Source organism: Jaculus jaculus, chromosome 3 (genome assembly GCF_020740685.1).
Source record: "Jaculus jaculus isolate mJacJac1 chromosome 3, mJacJac1.mat.Y.cur, whole genome shotgun sequence".
NCBI classification, from domain to species: Eukaryota; Metazoa; Chordata; class Mammalia; order Rodentia; family Dipodidae; genus Jaculus; species Jaculus jaculus.
This window is the reverse complement of record NC_059104.1, coordinates 5,897,483-5,916,434: the sequence shown is the minus strand read 5'-3', so window position 1 is coordinate 5,916,434 and position 18,952 is coordinate 5,897,483. Positions and strand designations below refer to the sequence as shown.

The following is an 18,952-nucleotide window of genomic DNA, read 5'->3' as shown; positions in this document are numbered from 1 at the left end:
AATTAAATTAAAAAAAAATAAATAAATAAAACACAGATAGTTTAATTTTTTTCTCTGTCCAAACTACATACCTTGAACTTTTTTCTTGCTAGGAAACAAGCAAACGGGCAGACAAAACGTCCTGGTTGGGATCTCCAGAACTGTTGCTTTAAGGTGGCAAGCATGGACACCCACGTCCCGCCTCTCATCTAAAGAAGACAGCTTTCTTTCCTTCATTTGCCATTGTGTGTGATGTTTTTGACCATTTTCTATAGATTCCCTCTATCAGGTTAAATTTACTTTTTTTTTTTTTAAATAGGCTTAATCCACTTTTGTCTTCCTGTATAAAATCCCTATGTGGTAGCCACAGCTGGAGCCTGGGTCCTCTGCATTGAGACTCTGGTGTGGGTTTTCACAAGACGGTCAGTGAATTCCTGGTAGGGAGACTTGGTGAACACAGTCTCTTTCCAGAGGTCAGGGGTCAGGTAGGTCTTAGCAACGTTGCCCAGGGTGGCAGTGCAGCTCCTGGCTAAAGTGTAGCAGTCATCAATACCAGCCATCAGCAGCTTCTTGGGCACGGGGGCAGAGACAATGCCAGTGCCCCTGGGGGCAGGGATAAGGCGCACCAGCACAGAACCACAGTGGCCTGTCACTTTACAGGGGACTGTGTGGGGCTTGCCGACCTTGTTCCCCCCAGTAGCCTCTCCAGACAGGCACAATGGAGAGCTTGGCCAGGATGATGGCCCCTCGGATGGCAGTGGCTACCGCCTTAGAGCACTTGACACCCAGGCCGACGTGACCATTGTAGTCCCCAATGGCGACAAAAGCCTTGAATCTGGTCAACTAACCAGCGCGAGTCTGCTTTTGCACTGGCCTGATCTTCAAAACCTCATCCTTAAGGGGCACGCCCAAGAAGTTGATCATCTTAGACTCCTTGATGGGCAGGGAGAACAGATAGATCTCCTCCAGGACTTGATCTTCATATCCCTGACCAGGCATCCCAGCTTGGTGACCGGGATCCACTCCTGTCTTCGGCTTTGCCTCCACGAGCCCGGCGGCCTCAGCTCCAACCACGGCCACGTCCATGACCCACCACGGCCTGGAGACTGGCTGCCCTTCACAAACCACTGCGGCTTCCCAGGCCCTGGCCCCCGGGCCCCCCAGGTCCTCCCGTTGAACCAGCATCATCTGCCATTTGGTATTTTCCCAAAGAAGTTAAATTCACTTTTATTCTTCTTTGCTAAGTTAAAAAAAAATTTTATTTAATTATTTACTTATTTGCGAGACAGAGAGAAAGAAGCAGATAGAGAGAAAGAGAGAATGGGCGCACCAGGGCCTCCAGCCACTGCAAAGGAACTCCAGATGCGTGCGCCCCCTTGTGCATCGGTCCTGGGGGATTGAACCGGGGTCCTAGGCTTCAAGGGCAAACGCCTTAACTGCTAAGCCATTTCCCCAGACCCCCCCCTTTTTTTTTAAATCCTAGAGAAAGTTTAGATTTAACTAGGTGCATATTAGGTTTTATTTTTTATTTATTTTTTTTATCTAAGCCCTGGGATTAAACCCAGGGCCTCACGCTTGCTAGGCAAGGAGTCTATAAGTGAGTTACGCACACAGTCCTAAGCAGAAGTCTTTCTTGCAACAGACATGCTCATGTACCTGACCATGTGTGAATTTGACTGACTTCCATGTTTGTTGTGACCCTGTATTCCTGGGATCTGCATTCCTGTGCTGTTTGCGTCATACCTTCAGAGTGAGGTGGAATTGTGTGCTTGGGAGGTTTTTGGTGTCTATTTTTAGAGTAGGTATCCAGGTACCCTTTTCTTGTGATGTCTTTGGTTTTGACACAGAAGTTAATCTTGGGTTCAGAGGCTCTTTGGGATCTTCCTTCCTGTTCTGTCTTTCAGAAGACCCTAGCTCTTCACCATATGTTTACAGAGTTCGTGAACAGAGACATTTGGGTCTGCTTAATTCCTCATTGCTTCTTAGTATGCCTTTTAATAAAAAAATATTTTGCTAAGAACCAAGCCCTTAAAATAGTATAATATGGCAAATCCAGAGGTCAGGTCCTCTGTCTTAGAGCTTGGTGGTGTTTTATTTTTTAAAAAATAATTTTTATTTATTTATTTGAGAGCGACAGACAGAGAGAGAAAGAGGCAGAGAAAGAGAGAATGGGCGTGCCAGGGCCTTCAGTCACTGCAAAGGAACTCCAGATGCGTGCGCCCCTTTGTGCATCTGGCTAACGTGGGTCCTGGGGAATTGAGCTTCAAACCCGGGTCCTTAGGCTTCTCAGGCAAGCATTTAACCACTAAGTCATCTCTCCAGCTCCTGGTGGTGTTTTTTTGCTTACTAACTATGCTGGATACTTTCTCCAAAGTCCACTTTTTTTTTTTTTTGAGGCTTATAGCTGGTAAAGTTGTTCAATTTATGTTCCCTCAGCCAATTGTTAGACTGAGATTTCCTGGTCCACCAGCAATGAGATGCTGGGGTCTCCTCGGGCGTTTCCCGAGTCTGCTCCTCTTCCCACAAAGCCACTTCTCCTTGATCCCAGCAACGCATCGAAGGTGTTCAAAGTCTCTAGGTGCATCTTTCTCCCAAGGATTCTCTTAAACTTTTTTTTTTTTTTTCATGGCCTCAAACCTGCTGGGCAAATGCTGTGGCTCTGAGCAGCACCTCGAGCCCAGGTCTTGGCCGCTTCACCGCTGCTGTCTCCGTCTCACCTCGGTCTGCACCAGCTTCAGGAAGCCTCGAGCTTGAGCACTTGCCAGCGTGGCCCGGAGTCAGGCCAGGGCTGGGCGGTTGCAGCTGCCCCGTCCGGTCCCATTTCAGCCACTCTTCCGAATGAGTGCGCTTCGGGCGTAAGTTTTGGAGAAGCTGTGCAGTTCTGATAAAGCCAACACTTCAGTGGCTTTGTCGCTGTCCCCAGGTCCTCACCCTGGGCCCAGAGACTCTCCTTTCATGGGGCCGATGCATCTCCTACTGGGTGGCTCACTGTGTGCCTCAACCCAGAGCTTCTTCGCAAGTGCCAAAGCGGCGTGACCCAGGGGACATTTCTCTGCGGCGGAGCAGGGGCTGGGTTAAGAGTTCTGGAGGAGGCTGCAAGCCCACTGAAGCAACTGTAGTTTTGCCTTTCACTTCCCACCATGCCTCACCATTCTGGTCAGTTATTCACTCTCGGCAGAAGCACTGGTGGTAAACATGGTAAAGAGAAGGTAATTTTTCTTGACATAGCTTTCAATTCTTATTTTCAAGGCAGTCTTCCTCCCTTCTGAGCCCAGGGAGCCTGAGAAGTGGGCACACTCGGTGGAGGGCGCTTGTTCTCTAGTAAACGCTGCTGCCGCGATAGTCATGAAGGCTAACGAGAGCAAAGGCTATTTAGGAATGAGAGGTAAGCTCACGAAAGACTATCTCAAAGAATGATGCGCTACCATGTCCACGTTTAGTAACAATATGCAAAGCCTTATGCCGTTATGCCCAGGGGTTCCACCTAATTAAAACATGAGCAGCAACGCTCATGCTGTGAATCACGTCATCCGTAAGTGACAATCGGAGATGCCAGGCAAGTCATTCTCCGCCCCTTTTATGCAAGTTAAAGCATATAATGAGGAAAACAATGGACTGAACTAACACGTCTATTTCCAAGTTGTTTCATAGATATGATTTTATCAAGGAATGAAGCATGATCCCTTTTATTGTTGAGGAGTAACTTGCTAGAGGATAAATAAATTTATTTATAATTTCTGTGTGTACATGTGGGGCTAAAGGTCTACATATTCCCTTGCCAAATTTTATTCAAGGAGTTGGGATGCTGGAAAGAGCTAGCCACAGCCTTTTAGGGGAGAGAAGCCATCAACTGTCTTAACCAGCAGTAGACCCTGTGAGCTTTATGGCTGGCCAGCGAGGGCAATTGTTACACCTGGTCCAGTGATGGCATGTCTCTTATGAGGAAACCAACTGCTCTCTGATTGAACTTGAGGCCTACTCCATGCCTGTTTACTTAAAACTTAGTCAAATGTCTATGGTTGAGGAGACCATAAGTCCTTGGTGGGGGGGGGGGCAGGGAGGGAGGGAGGATTACTACTGTTGTCTGACTCAATGCATATATTATGCTCACCAAGCTGCCCTCCAAACACTTATGTTTGTGACCATATATTAATGCTACTCTCACCTTTGGGTAGAGAAACTTCCCATTTCAGGTAGTGGTGACCACTGCGGTGACTCAAAACTCACCATAGTGCTGAGAAGAAATGACAACGGAGTGTTCAACACTATGTGAGACATCTCTATCACACCCCCAAGGCCCAGAGACGATTGTGGAAGAGCTGGTGGAAAGAATGTAAGAGGCAAGTAAAGGGCAGGACTGCTTACAATGTTGCCTTCCAGACACAAAGTGGACTTGATATTCATGGCCTCACAGTGGCTGGCATTACTTACGCAAGACCTGCATAATAGGAGGGGTAATGGTGATATCAAAATAGAAAACAGACTATTTGGAAAGAAGAAAGGATTCAGCGAAGAGGGGACGGTGGGAGGGAAGTAAGGGAATGGGGAGCGCAGAGTATGATCATAGGACATTGCCTGTGGAAGTTGCCAATAAAATTAAAAATCTTGTCATTGCCTCTTTCATTCACAAAATAAAAAAATGAAATTCAAGTATCATGTAAAAGATTATTAATATTTTTCACATATGCATTTCATATGTATGTTCTTAGATCACACGTCGGTTTGTACAATAACTTTCCACTGGACAGAATTTCGTAAAGATTTCATAAAATGCACAGTTGAAAGTTAGACTCGGTGCTTAAATTGTTCTGAAGTTAGGGCCAGTCAATACTCCTCCATGGGTAGAGGAGAGGTTCACGAGACACCCCACTCCCTGAAGAGCTAATGGCAGTCTGTGGGGGAGGAGAGCCCGTATCTTGATGGTTTAGAAGCTAGAAGGGGTGGGGGAAGAAGGTTAGAGCTGGAGTGGGAAGGGAATATTTGTATTATATATGAAATTGCAAAAAAAAAAAAAGACAAATGAAAAATGTTATCAGGTTTTCTGGGGATGGGAAATGGCTAAGTGGACAAGAGTGTTTGGCAGGCATGAGGGCCTGATACAACCTCTTCAGGTCTCCACGTGCCCACGTACTAGTGGGCACGGCCACACCCCCCTGTGGAGAGCGGACTCCCTGGTCAGTCAGTGTGGCGCAAACCCCGGCTCCTGGTTCGGGGAGAGGTTCACGCAGAGGCGCGACAGGAGAAGACATCTGACATGCTCAGCCGGGCTCTGCAGGCACACGCGTGCACATGTACCACACACGCCACGCCACACACACGCTCACATACACAAAAATTTCCAGTAGCTCAATGAGGTATCAGCTTTAGAAGACAAACTAATGAAAAAAAATTTAAAACCCTTTAAGTTCAGAGCCTGATTTCTACTCGCCACCTATCAAGCCCTCCACAGCCGTGCTCTAAACAGTTCAGGCCTGGAGGGTGACCTGTGCCGACCTCTGCTTGACTTGGCAACGTGCTTGGCTGAAAGTGGGGTTTCAATCAATGCTTGTTGGATTAGATTAAAAGGAAGCAGCTGAGGCCCAGTCAGGTTAAATGACATGGTCAGCACTTCCAAGCCACTAAAACATGCAAGACAAACTAGTACCCAGGCCGCTTGCCAACTAGTAAAGTCCTAAAATAGACTCCAGTATTCGTGTTTTAGAAAACACAAGAGCTTGGATAGCAAGAGCTTTTCGGAAACTATTTCCAAGTCTATATGGTCCTCGGGTTTGGAGAATGAGAGCAAGAGAGAGAGAGTGAGAGAGAGAGAACTCTGACAGGAAGGGTCAAGAAACAGAGCGCCCACCTGCGTTCACGCTGCCTCACGTGAGGACACGCAGTAGCAATAGAGGGCACTTTATTGGACGCTTCCGCCTGCAGAGCATATCACCATGGCTGTAGGGAAAACAGAATTCAAGAGTCTTGAATGGAAGGTTCCTCTTCAAAAACGCACGTGTGTACAAGTGTGCAGACCGGCGTGACGGGAGTCAGCTCCAGGATTGGAGCCTGTGTGACTCGGGCTGGGAGTGGGGTTCGTTGCTTCTGTAGCTGTTCGTGGGAGGTGAGGCTGGGGTTTCGCTCTCTGACTTCCTTAGGGGCGAGGAGGAGCTATCTTGCCTGATTCTGCTTCTCCAGTGCTGGGGTTTCAGGCCGGCTGCCGCACCCAGCTGGCACTGACGTGGGGGATCTGAACACAGGGCCTCACACTGCACAGCAACCATTCGCTGAGCCCATCCCCAGCTCTGCAGTTTATTGTTGTGGTAAAGCAGACGCATGAGCGTCAGCTCAAAGCTAACAGGGCTCCCAACCCCAGCAGCTGACTAGCTGAAGGTGTGTGATTTACTGGGAACAGAACCTGTGGCCCCACACGCCTAAGCCATTTTGACTACTGGTGTGTTAAAACCTAGTCTGATGGTCGCTAATGACGACTGGTCAGAACAAGAGATAAGCCTAGTTGAAATTTGAGGGATTTTGGAAGGCTGGCATGAGTAATTTGTGTTAGTGGCCAGAACCTTTGTAGATTTCCCAGACTCCTTTATCCTCCCTGAATTAAGCGAATGTACATTTCTTCAACTTTTAGAATGAATATTTTTATTTCTATCTTGAGCCAAAAATAACTGAAAGTCATGCCCTTAAAATAAATGATTGTCTCTTTAGTATAATTGAAGAGATCAGTGTCATCCAAAATCCTCATTTATTTCAAGGAAACCTAGACAAATCATCTACTTCAATAAGATAGAATCTACAATTGGACTAATTTGCCAGTACGGTTTTAGAATAATAAAATTCTCTAATCTAACCCTGACATGGGAAGCAGACCATGCTCGCTGAAGGACACGATGACAGAGAAACTTTTACAACGACAACACTTGATTTTTGAGCAGAGAGGGCTCTAATGCAGCTACGGCACACATTTTAGGTAAGGCTATATCTTGCCGTGTCGACTCTTCTGCCCTTCAGTTGGAATTATGTGCAGACACTGGGATGGTTTTTCCATCGTGATCAGCCTGACTGGGTGATGTCAGGACCAGGCTGTAAGGCCAACTTGCAGCCTCGCATTTGTGCAGGGAGAGAAGTCTGCGGAAGGCCGACGCTGACCCTGGTCAGGGTCATCGGGTGCTGGGGACAGGAAGGTGCTTGGCAATGGCGCAGAGGTGACAGTGACTCCATTTCCACCATCGGCACTGCTCTGTAACACTGGATGCTTTGGGTCGGCACATGAGTTCATTACAACACTTTTAAGCAAAATTTGCTTTTGTTGATTTTCCTTCTCTTCCATCTCCCTGACTCCCATCATACACTTCCACCCCCAGAAACCTCTTCTCCATTTCCATATCACATATTTAGCATTGATTTTTTTTTTAAAAAAAACTTTTTTTTCGCAATTTCCATACATGGACACAATATGCTTTAATCCGAATCTTCTCCCATTGCCTTCTCTTGCCCTACCTCTCATCCTCCTTCTACTGAAAACCTTTTTCAAGTACTCTTCTGTTCTGTCGGCTCCTTTCCCCTCCGCCACTCTCCATTAAGTAATCTTGACGGGTTCAGTTCTGCACAGCTATCATCCAGGTTTAATAGCAGCCTCGGTGAGGTCAGATGTACAAGGGCCCCTTCTTGTCTGGAAGACCACGTTCCCAAGCACTCCTCCCACCCTCTCGCTCTTATATTCTTTCTGTCCCCTGTTTTGCAATAACATCAACTCTTTTAAAAATGAAACCTTTTATAGTTATAAAAGGCAGAATAAATAAGGTAACTCTTTATAGGAAAAAAAAATCTGAGATTGCACCTTGCATTCAATGTTGTTTTGAGGAGGTTGTGTTTGAGGTTATTCATTTTCATTTTAAAGCCCACAAATTCACTGTGCATACACATCATCTCCTCATAGCTCTGAAAATCTGGACACGTACAACTCTTCAGTGAAGGGAAGCAAATATAATTTTGGATTTTATGATACAATGGGTAAAATTACACTTTCATATACAAGCAGACATTAATTCAGACATCCTTTAATGAACCTCTTCAAGGAATGAAGGTTTCCACATACAGGACTGTCCTTAATAACTAAAGCTCTTGGAAATAAAATGAGCTTAGAAATAAAGCTCTGATTCATCTCTTCAGTCCTGTCAGATGTATATTCACACAGATACATGCGCTTCCCAGTGCTGAAGTGTACATGCTCGATGCTGTGTTCCTTCCCTGTGTGAGCCAGCAGTATTTATGAAGATTATGATGCACTGGCGTGCATGGCACAATGTGTCTTGAAGTTCAGTGTGCTCAGCAACAGCCTAGGCGCTTGTCACTGGTATGAATTATCAGGCTGTGTCAGAAACTCTTACTCAGTACAGTCGAGTACTGTTCAAACACCTGCACCTGTAGTAATCCTCCTACCTGGCTCTCATCCAGAGGGCAGAAGTGTGATGCTTTGAGAAGCCTTGTCTTCCTGGAAATTTGTTCGAGTGGGGCTAGAGAGATGGCTTAGTGGGTAAGGCACTTGCCTGCAAAGCCTAAGGACTCTCCAGATCCCATGTAAGCCAGTTACACAAAGGCAAGGCAAGCACAAGGTGGCATGTGCCCACTAGGGGTTGCAAGCATCTGGAGTTCAATTGCAGTGGCTGAGGCCCTAGTGCACCAATTCTCTCTCTCTCTCTCTCTCTCTCTCTCTTGCTGTCTCTAACATAGAAAATATATTTTAAAAAAGAAAGCTGGGTGTGGTGGAGCATGCCTTTATTCCCAGCACTCAGGAGGCAGAGGTAGGAGGATCGCCGTGAGTTTGATGCCACCCTAAGACTACATAGTGAATTCCAGGTCAGTCTGAGCCAGAGTGAGACCCTACCTCGAAAAACTCGAAAAAAAAAAGTGTGCAAGAGTATAAATCAGTGAGTAATATTGAAGTATGGAATCAGGGCAAGGCAGCCATTTCTTGCAGGGAAGGAAAACCTGGAGCAACAGGAAGATGGAGACTTTGACAGCTGCAACCATAGTGTTCATTGTCTTCTGTGTAATATTTTGCTCAAACATCGGGACTGATTACCAAGTTCATGTAAGTAACATTTCACAAGCGAGTGCTTATCACGTGCTGAGCAAGCCCACAGCTGGGGAATCTTTGGTGTGACTGCCTTCCTCCACCAGGCAGCTCTGCGTTCTGTACTCCTGCAGGATGCCCTGTGGTGACCTTCAGGGGGCTGAAAATGTCATCAGCTTGTCCTTTCATGTTCAAGTTCAAAAATTGACTCTTGAGAAAAAATAGTGATGAAAATGGCCATTTGGGGGGCTGGGGCGATGGCTTAGTGGTTAAGGTGTGTGCTTATGAAGCTTAAGGACCCAGGTTCGATTCTCCAGGTCCCCCGTAAGCTATATGCGCAAGATGGTGCATGCTTCTGGAGTTTGTTTGCGGTGGCCAGAGGCCTGTCCAGTCTTTCTCCTCCCCTCATATAAATAAGTAGATAATTAGAATAAAAATTAATGAATAAAATGACCATTTAGGGAGCTGGAGAGATTGCTTAATGGTTAAGGCACTTGCCTAAGAAGTCTAGGGATTCAGGTTTGATTCCCCAGTACCTGTGTAAGCCAGATACACAAGGCACGCATCTGGAGTTTGCTTGCAGGGGCTGGAGGCCCTGCTGCTGCCCCTTTAAATAAATAAATAAATAAACATTTAAAATGGCCATTTAGGACCCCAAAGTCTGAGAATACTTTGAAAGCCTCCTCTCAAGATTTGGCTTTGCTGGGCTTTTCATTTTGCTTTTGCCATTTGAGGATGGGTTTGTTACTTTCGTGTCTTATCAGTTCTAGTCTGCTTCCTGGCAAGTCAGTGCACTAATGTGCCATGTACCTTGCCTCCAGAATTTCCCTTTCATGTTGAGATTTTGATAAAGTTTCAGAAGGAAAAGTGCAGGCTGGGAAGCTGGCCCGGTGGTTAAGAGTTCTTGCCACTTAAGCATCAGGGCCTGAGACCAACCCTACTCAAGTCCTCAGAACACACTGGAAAGCTGGGGTGTGGCCAGAAACATCTGTAACCTCAGTTCACTGGGGGGCCGAGACTGGGGCTCCCTCCTGGAGAAAGGAGAATCTGAAGCAAACATGCAGATGGCTGATAGCCGGCACCCGAAGTTACTCCCTGGCCTCGGGCAGACACCACACATAGCTCATCAAACCCCACAGACTCTACACGTGCATGCGCAAATGAAGAAATAAAAAGAAAAGAAAGAGAAAGGACAAGAAAGGGTCAAGTGCGATTAGAAAGACCACGGCAATGGGTTAAATTGGCAGAAGCAGAGCCACCGCAGGCACGGTTACAAAGGCCAAATGGTGTGCGCATGGTTATCTTGTAGTTGGGCTGGCTTAGAACCCGGGTCCTGCTAGAGAGGAGCCAGTGCAGTTCAGACCCAACGGTGACACACACACACACACACACACACACACACACACACACACACACACGTCGCCTCATGTGGACAAGGCTGACGCTGTGCAGAGCAGCTGGGTCCTCTGATGCCACAGTCATTTGGTCTCCAATTTTGCAACCAACTCTCAGTGATGGTCGGCATTATCTGTATACAGCAGAAACAGTGAGGAAGGGGGCTCTTTAACAAGAAGTGCTCCGTGGTTTCATTCCTTGATAAAATGCCCGACGTCTAATCACATTTTCCAAAACAACAGTGAGTTACAGGTGAAAATGAAATCAGCTCTGATCACTGCAGGCCAAGCATAGGCTGGGGACGGGGAGTGTTAACTAAGATGCTGACGGGGACGGAGACGCTGACGGTGGCAAAAGTAAGACCCGACAGGAAACTGCAGGACCAAAGTTATTCCACCAACATTTTCAGCAACATTGAGAGGGTGTAATATAGATGATGTCTACTATGGGAACATCAGAGAAGGTTCCTGTGTGCAGAAACACTCACCTGCCACAGAGTACACCTTCTGCTCTATCAACTCTTGGAGGACTAAGGGGCCTCACATCCTCTTGATGAAATCCTGGATCCTAAAAGAAGACTCTGATGCCTCCTCAGGAAGGTAGTTCAGCCTCTGTGGGAGACAATATCTTCCTGGCATTGTAAGAGAATATGATCACATAGAAACAACTTTCCAACAGGTGGCCAGGTCAATTATAAGATGAATACAGTGTTATATTAGAGGTAGATTGTTAATTAGTGCTAAGTAGCCATTTGAGAGGAATTAGGAAATTAATTAGGAAAGCAACTTCTTGATTGCCATATTAATGTTATTGGAAAAAGTGTTTTTTTTTATAGTATACTTTTCAGAAATTGGCCACGTCTGGCTATGAAAGAAATGTCATCAAAGTCCCTAATAAGTAGTAGCCAGGACAAATACCATCAGTGTGGCTCAGAAGCAGAGACGTCTCTTATGCCTAGGAGGTCAGAGAGAAGCCATGTCCTTGCTCTGGGAGCTGTGGGATGGCAAAGTGTCCAGGCTTCCAGCTCCTCGGAGGATGCTGTGGAAAGATACAGTGCCGGTAGGAGGCAGAGGCCAGAGAGCCCTGCTCGCCTGCCCAGCATCTGTTGCAGCTGGTGTTGACGCCTGCTTCCTCGCCCCCATGGAGTATACGAAGACCCCAGAAGGGCAGAGACCAACAGGAGCATCAGGAATCCATATTCCCTTCCCCTGTGCAAAAGGATTTGCAAAACTCAGTAACCAGCAAGGGGAAGAGGAAGCTTAGCTTCCATGTTAAGTCTCTTATTCTACTTTTTCTTTTCAAAATATATCCAGCTAAGGAAGAGGGTGAGGGGGTAATTCAATGAGTAATTCAATGAGGGAGAGAGAGAGAATGGGCGCGCCAGGGCTGCCAGCCTCTGCAAACGAACTCCAGACGCGTGCGCCCCCTTGTGCATCTGGCTACCGTGGGACCTGGGGAACCGAGTCTCGAACCGGTGTCCTTAGGCTTCACAGGCAAGCGCTTAACCGCTAAGCCATCTCTCCAGCCCTAGTTTAGTTATTTTGAGACAGGGTCTCACACTATAGTCCAGGCTGGCCTGGAACTTGCGGCAACCTCCGACTTCAGCATTCTAGGGATGGGGTTATAAGCGTAAACCATCACCCTTGGCTTCCCATGTCTGAAACTGATATAAAATTTTAGGCTGAAAAAGTTACCTATAGGGCTGCTCACAAGCATATTTCTTATGCTCGTTACATCTAATATTAAATAAATAACGTGACTCATGGTCCCCACTCTGGCCCAGCTTCTCCTACTTAGTAAATCACAACTAGTTTTGAGTTGAGGATTTTAATATCCTCACTACATTTTTTTGTTTTGTTTTGTTTTTCGAGGTAGAGGCTCACTCTGGTTCAGGCTATTCTGGAATTAACTATGTAGTCTCGGGTGGTCATGAACTCACAGCAATCCTCCTGCCTCTGCCTCCCGAGTGCTGGGACTAAAGGCGTGCGCCACCAAGCCCGGCCCTTCACTCCACTTTTACCTCCACTGCGTTTCATGGTCACCCAGGGGTTTGATACCCTCTCCCCGCCTTCGCAAAGGAGCAGCTTCCAGGGGCAAGGCCTGTGCAGGGAGCTCAAAGGCCCCGTTTACCCAGCAGGCTTGCTCCCCTGCTCAGGGCCCTGGAAGGTCACACTTTACTTTCCCCTCTCAGAACCCTGAAAAGATCCCTTATGCACGAGAAGGGAATTCTTGTTGTGTTTGGCTTTGCACACCCTTTAAATGAGAGCTCTGGCCCAGACAGCAGAATCCGGGGTCCCCAGGTTCTGCTCTCAGGGGGCCTGCTTCCACTTCTGCCCTTTTTGACGCCCAGATGGGGTCTGGACCACCACTAGCTCAGTCCTCATCAGAAGATTCTAGATCTTTGAGGCGGAATTGTTCCCCAGCAACCTTGGGACTTTTGTTTCCTCCCTTCAAATGGGGCTGGCTCTCTGCCTGAGATCTGTCCGTTTCTTAAATAATTTTAAATGTTTGATTTGTCTGAGTGGCTCTGTCTGTGGCATTCCATGCACAATGCTTTATAAATCAGATTATTTTGTAATTGTACTTTCTGAGAAGCACACAGAGCTTTGTCACAGCATGATGCTTTTTTTTTTTTTTTTTTGATAAAGGGTAAATAAATGAATCCTGAAGCAAATGAACCTAAATGACAGAATGCTGACATGTCAGCCTTGGCCTTGACCTTGCGTGTATTATAGTGTGACGTAGAGATGGTGAGGAGGGCACGTAGACATTGGCCATCTGTGACCTGGAGTGTTTCCCAGTCCAAGCTCCCTTGTTCGACTGGTCATGGAGGTGGATGTACCTGGCAGGTAATCTTGATGGAGGGAGGGACAAAGGCAAGGTTAGCGCATGGTCACAGCGACAGCCGGGTGTAGGCAGAATGCTGTTCCCAGTAGAGTCGCTGCAGATAGCAAGTCACAACTTGAAAGCTGGGAGAAAGGATCCTGAACGTTCCCACTGTAATGAAGTGACACGCGTTTGAGGAGACGGGTATACCTTACCTGACGCAGACGTTATCCTTGGGATGCAGCTCAGAGGCAGTGAATTGTGGGGCGTGAATTCCAGAGTTTTCCTCTCACTACGTCAAAAAGTACACATTATACACCATGTAGATACATATATCCAAATATTAAGCAGTGTTCCACTAACATGCAGATATTTTTAAGAACCGGGTAGAAGTAAGCATAACTGAAAATTAATAAATAATTACAGAATGCTACTTTAAGGACAAGCCTGTCGGATTTTAAAAAGCAGTGATCAGGGATTTCTGTCTCCCCTGTTCACATTGGAAAGCTTTGTTGCAGAAAAGCATTTCTAGAAAATGACCCACTTATTCCCTCCCACTAGCAGCCAAAGTAAAGGCAGTGCAATGCGGACAAGTTGTGTCTCTTGGTAACTGGAAGTAGGCACACTTGGGCAGGAAACAAATCTTTGCCCAAAGGCCCTGTTTTGGCACCTCATCCCCTCCACTTGACCACTGTCCCCTCAGGGCCAGGCTTGGTCTTCACGTAGAGCCTCAGTGTCTGCCGAGGCGTGTGGGTGACTTCCCCGAGGACAGCTCGCCTCGCGGAGAGCGGGACGACCGCCCGCGTCTTCGGAGCGGACGGAGGAAGGTGCTGTGCACTGTGGGGTGCTAACTCTCCCAGCCCTGCCTGCGGCCACAGCTAGGGGTCCTGCTAGGACAAACAGACACGGTCTCTATGCTGTTTCCTTTTAGGAATACAGAACCAAAGTGGGAGGAAAGAGGAGGAACTCCAGGCTGCTTGCATCTACTGGTTCTTCTCCTCCTCCCTCTTCCCAGTGTGTGTGCATGCATGTGTGTGTGTGTGTGTGTGTGTGTGCGCGCGTGTGCATGTGCGTGCACACATATGATCATATGATGTAGCTCTAGGTGTGCTTTCCGAGGCCAGAGGAAGATGTCAGGGGAGCCCTCCTCTGTCACCCTTTGCCCTTAATTCAGCGAGAAACAGACTGTCTCACTGAACCTAGAGATGGTGGCTTTTCTGGCTGGGCTAGGCTGGCTGGCCAAGAAGTCCCAGTGATCCTCCTGCCTCTGACCCTCTCAGTGCTGGGGTTGCGGGTGTGTGAGGTCAGCGCGCGCTCTTACCCAGGGAGCCACCGCCTCAGCCCTGCCAGGCTATCCTTGGCATGAAGATTAGTGACAACACACCACTTAATTCCCAGTGTGATTTGAAGTCGTGTTTTGGGTGGCTCTGGAATGTGGGGAGCTCATCCAAACGTATGGCCAGCCAGAAGACAGGCACGCTCAGCTGATCTGCACAGAACCAGGCAGGGAGCGGCTTTCTCAAGCAAAGTCTTAGAGGCCCCGTTTTAGCTGCTTTTTTTTTTCTCCCCATCTTGAATCGACACAAAACAAACAGACTGGACCAAATTTGGAGTTCTGGGTCAGGCGTACCACGGCTGTACTTGCAGCTTAAAACCCAGCACAGGAGAATGGAGACGGAAGAGAAACTGATCCAGAAAGGCGCTGGCAAGCCCAGCATGTCCGGACAAGGCGTTTCACACTGTTTGTGAATCCTCATGCCGTCTGCTCACACTGCTTGCAAATCCTCACACCGTCTGTTCGCACAGCTTGCAAATCCTCACTCTGTCTGTTCACACTGCTTGTGAATCTTCATGCTGTCCACACTGCTTGTGAATCCTCACACCATATGTTCACACTGATTGTGAATCCTCTTGCCATCTGTTCACACTGCTTGTGAATCCTCTTGCTGTCCACACTGCTTGTGAATCCTCATGCCATCTGTTCACACTGCTTGTGAATCCTCTTGCTGTCCACACTGCTTGTGAATCCTCATGCCATCTGTTCACACTGCTTGTGAATCCTCATGCTGTCTGTCCACACTGCTTGTGAATCCTCACACCGTCTGTCCACACTGCTTGCGAATCCTCACGCCATCTGGGCTTGCTGGCCCCATGGGATGGGCACTTCTCAGCCACGGCTATCTAGTCCACCACGCCACATAGAAAGGTGGGGAGATCTTATTTACTCCTGGTTGATAGCTGCTTCCTCTGCAGGGAGGTGCATGTTAAGTGCTTGAAGCCTAGTTAAGGCAAAAGTTCGAGTTTCTGCACTGGCCTACGCCAGGCTTTTGCATCCGTTCTCTCCGGCTCAAGCGGAGCGCCCCCTGAGCCCGCGCTGCGTCCACGTCACCCCTGTCTGTCTTCAAGGCGGACCTTGAGTGTTAGCTCCTCCAAGAAGTGCTTCCATTTACCAAAGCCACTGTGACTTGTAGCTAAGCACTTTATTTCTTGTGTTGACAATCCATGAATAGGTAAGACTAAAATGAGCTGGGGTTTATAGTGGTATGTTGAGTGTATATGTGTGCATGTGTGCACACACACGCAGGCCATGGGGCACATGTGGAGGTCAGAAGTCAATCTCAGGGTTCCAGCCCTCCCCTCTCACCTTGTTTGGGATGAGGTCTTTCTTGTTGGCTGCTGTGAACTCAGAGTGGCTTCCTGGGATCTGCTGACTGCGCCTCCATCTCAGTAGGAGAACTTGATCCCAGACATAAGCTGTATGTGACAAAGTCCCCTTGCCAAGCACGTGCAGCAAACCCTTCTAAGCACAAGCCAGCTCCCGCCGCCCTGCCCTCGGTAGGTTTCCAGTAAACGTCGGAGCCTGGATGGGAGCTCCTGAATGCTCTGAGCTGACACACGTGCCTTTGGAAAAGTAAGCAAGTTGTCCACAGCCCAGTGTTAGGCAGTTAGTGTTCATCTTGTTTTAAATTAAATTAAATTAAAAAAAATTAAAGTCATACTTCTTGTTTTGCTTTTTTGAGGTAGGGTCTCACTCTAGCTCAGGCTGACCTGGAATTCACTAGGTAGTCTCAGGGTGGCCTTGAACGCATGCCGGGTGCTCCTACCTCTGCCTCCAGAGTGCTGGGATTAAAGATATCTCCTTTCCTTCTCCCTCATTCCACTGAGGGCCCTCTTCCCTGGGGTTACTGGTCTTCACTGTGGGATCCCGAAGGCCTCAGTCAGTTTCTGGGGGAGAAAGGACCATGGCTCAGGCTAATCCCACCCACCTTGGGGCTCTTACGTCTTTCTTCCCCTTTTTTTCTGTTCCCTGAGCCTTGTAAGGAGTGTTAGAAATCACATGTTAGTGTTGTAGCCTTTGGATTTCTGCTTTGATGAGATTTGAGAGCCCTGTTTAGTGTCTGTCACCATCCCCCTGGGACTGGTTTCGAGCTAGCTCTGGGAGCAGTCCTGGTATTGCCGCTTTCCCCACAGTGTCTCCTGGGCCCCAGCAGATGTGGCCGAGGTGACCCATCCTGGTGGTGGGCCCACCTGCTATTTCAGGAAGTAGGCTGCGGTGCCTTCAGCTCTGGCTGGTAACCGAGCACTTTGGCAATGGCACACAATACTTTGTGGACCTCATGGGTCTCTCCAAACAGCAGCTCCCTGTGTATGGGGAGGCGGGGAGGGAATTCCGGCCCTGGGATTTATCAGCTAAAGCCTATGGCTTTAGGGTTAAGTTTTACTCTACCTTCTGTGGGGTCCTTCCCCCCACCTTATTGAGGGCTGTATCTTATAGAATTGCATCCAAGAGAAAGGTTTCTGTGGTACTGATCCATGTTGTCATTAGTTTCGTGTAATCCTCACCTTGGTAACTACTTAAATGTCCTTGTATTATGCTGACAGTTTACTTTAAAAGATTGCAATCATGCAATCTTTTAAAGTAAAAGTAAAAGCTATAGCTCTATTTCTTTTCTATCTTTCTTTCTTTCTTTCTTTTTTTTTTTTTTTTGTCTTTCAAGGTAGGGTCTCACTCCAGCTCCGGCTAACCTAGAATTAACTCTGTATCCTCAGGCTGGCCTCAAACTCACGGCATTCCTCCTACCTCTGCCTCCCAAGTGCTGGGGTAAAGGCGTGCACCACCACTCTGGCTTTTTATAGTTCTGTTTCTAATGAATGGTCCTAGAAGTTGGCACAATTTACAAAAGATAGATGTCTCAGTACTACTGATATGACTTGCTGTTTTAGAGACCTGCAGGAAAAGGTGTTGGGTCCTGGGACCAAGGCTTCTTCTTGCTACAATCGATGCAGCTCAGGTAAGGTATGAAATGTCAGGACTGCAGTGTTTCATGGGCCTGTTGTGAACATTCCTAATATGTCTTCATTGGATCTTCACTCCAGGTTTGGGAGTAAGCCTTGAGGGGCTGCATAAAATTGTCCAGAAAATTACAGGCATGAACAGTTTATTAAGTAAATAAATAATTGACTTCGAAGAGAATGTTCCCACAGAAGAATCCCACTCATTCACAAAAGACAACCATCTTTTTTTCTTTTTTTTTTTTTTTTCCTGCAGCCAGGTCTCAGCTTTGAGAGGTCAACTTCTTATGTAGAGAATTTCTGGTTAGATATACTTAAATGGCCATACTAATCTCCACTGCTCTGACAGAAAATGTGATTTAGGGGCTAGAGTGGGGATATTGACTTGCAAAGATTTCTGTCGTGCTTGTACCTGTGTGGATGACCTCTTGCTTATCTCTGAACAGAATTCAGTGTTTACCTCTGAGAGAATTGCCCTTTCCTGTAGAGCTGCTATTTTGGTCGAAATGGTCTTTTCCTGCACAAATGTCAAAACCTGCTTCGCAAGGAGATATCAATGAGACATGTTATCTTGGAAACTACGGATGACCTGGGAGAATGTGGTTAATGATAATGACCAAGGCCGACTTCAAGCTGTCTCTCCCCCAAGGGAAGCTAAAAACTGATAACCATCTTTGGGCTTTCGGTGCATTGGGTCAGACTGTGGAGATTAGCCAGAAGAATGGATATATAGTCATGTATTTGAGGCAGAGAGGAAAGAACTCCATGCCTGGCCATCCAATATTCTTTTCCAGTATTGACAGTTTATTTGATTTACTAACATATAATCAAAAGATACAGGAAAGGGCTGAGGAAATGGCTTAGCAGATAAGGCATTTGCCTGCAAAGCCTAAGGACCTTGGTTCTATTCCCCAGGACCCATGTAAGCCAGATGCATAAGGGGGCACATGCGTCTGGAGTTCGTTTGTAGTTGGCTAGAGGCCCTGGCACACCCATTCTCTCTTTCTCTCTGTTTCTTCCTCTCTCCCTCTCAAATAAATAAATAAAAAATAATTTAAAAATGCAGGAAAAAGAGAAACATGTCCCATATTGGTGACACTCAGACGAAAGGAAGAGATAAAAACATATAGTGAGGGGCCAGAGAGATGACTCAGCAGTTAAAGGCACTTGTTTGCAAAGCCCAGTGGTCTGGGTTTGATTCTCTAATCTCCAAGTAAAGCCAGATGCACAAAGCAGGACATGTGTTTGGAGTTCATTTGCAGTGGCAAGAAGCCCTGGTGTTATCATTCTCTCTCTCTCTCTTCCCTCTCTCTCTCCTTTTCTGTTTGCAAATAATAGATGAATAAATATTTGAAAGAAAACATATGGTGATCTAATCAAACAGCAAATACCTTG

The 18,952-nt window shown here is 47.2% G+C and overlaps 1 protein-coding gene across 1 annotated transcript; it reads right to left on the bottom strand.

Moving 5' to 3' along the window:
• Window positions 1-332: 332 nt before the first annotated feature.
• LOC101616740 (40S ribosomal protein S2) lies at window positions 333-2,949 on the bottom strand. Its single transcript, XM_045145266.1, is given in 5 exon segments — window positions 333-671; window positions 673-950; window positions 953-1,123; window positions 2,697-2,826; window positions 2,911-2,949. Coding segments are annotated over 5 exon segments (957 nt in total).
• Window positions 2,950-18,952: the final 16,003 nt, after the last annotated feature.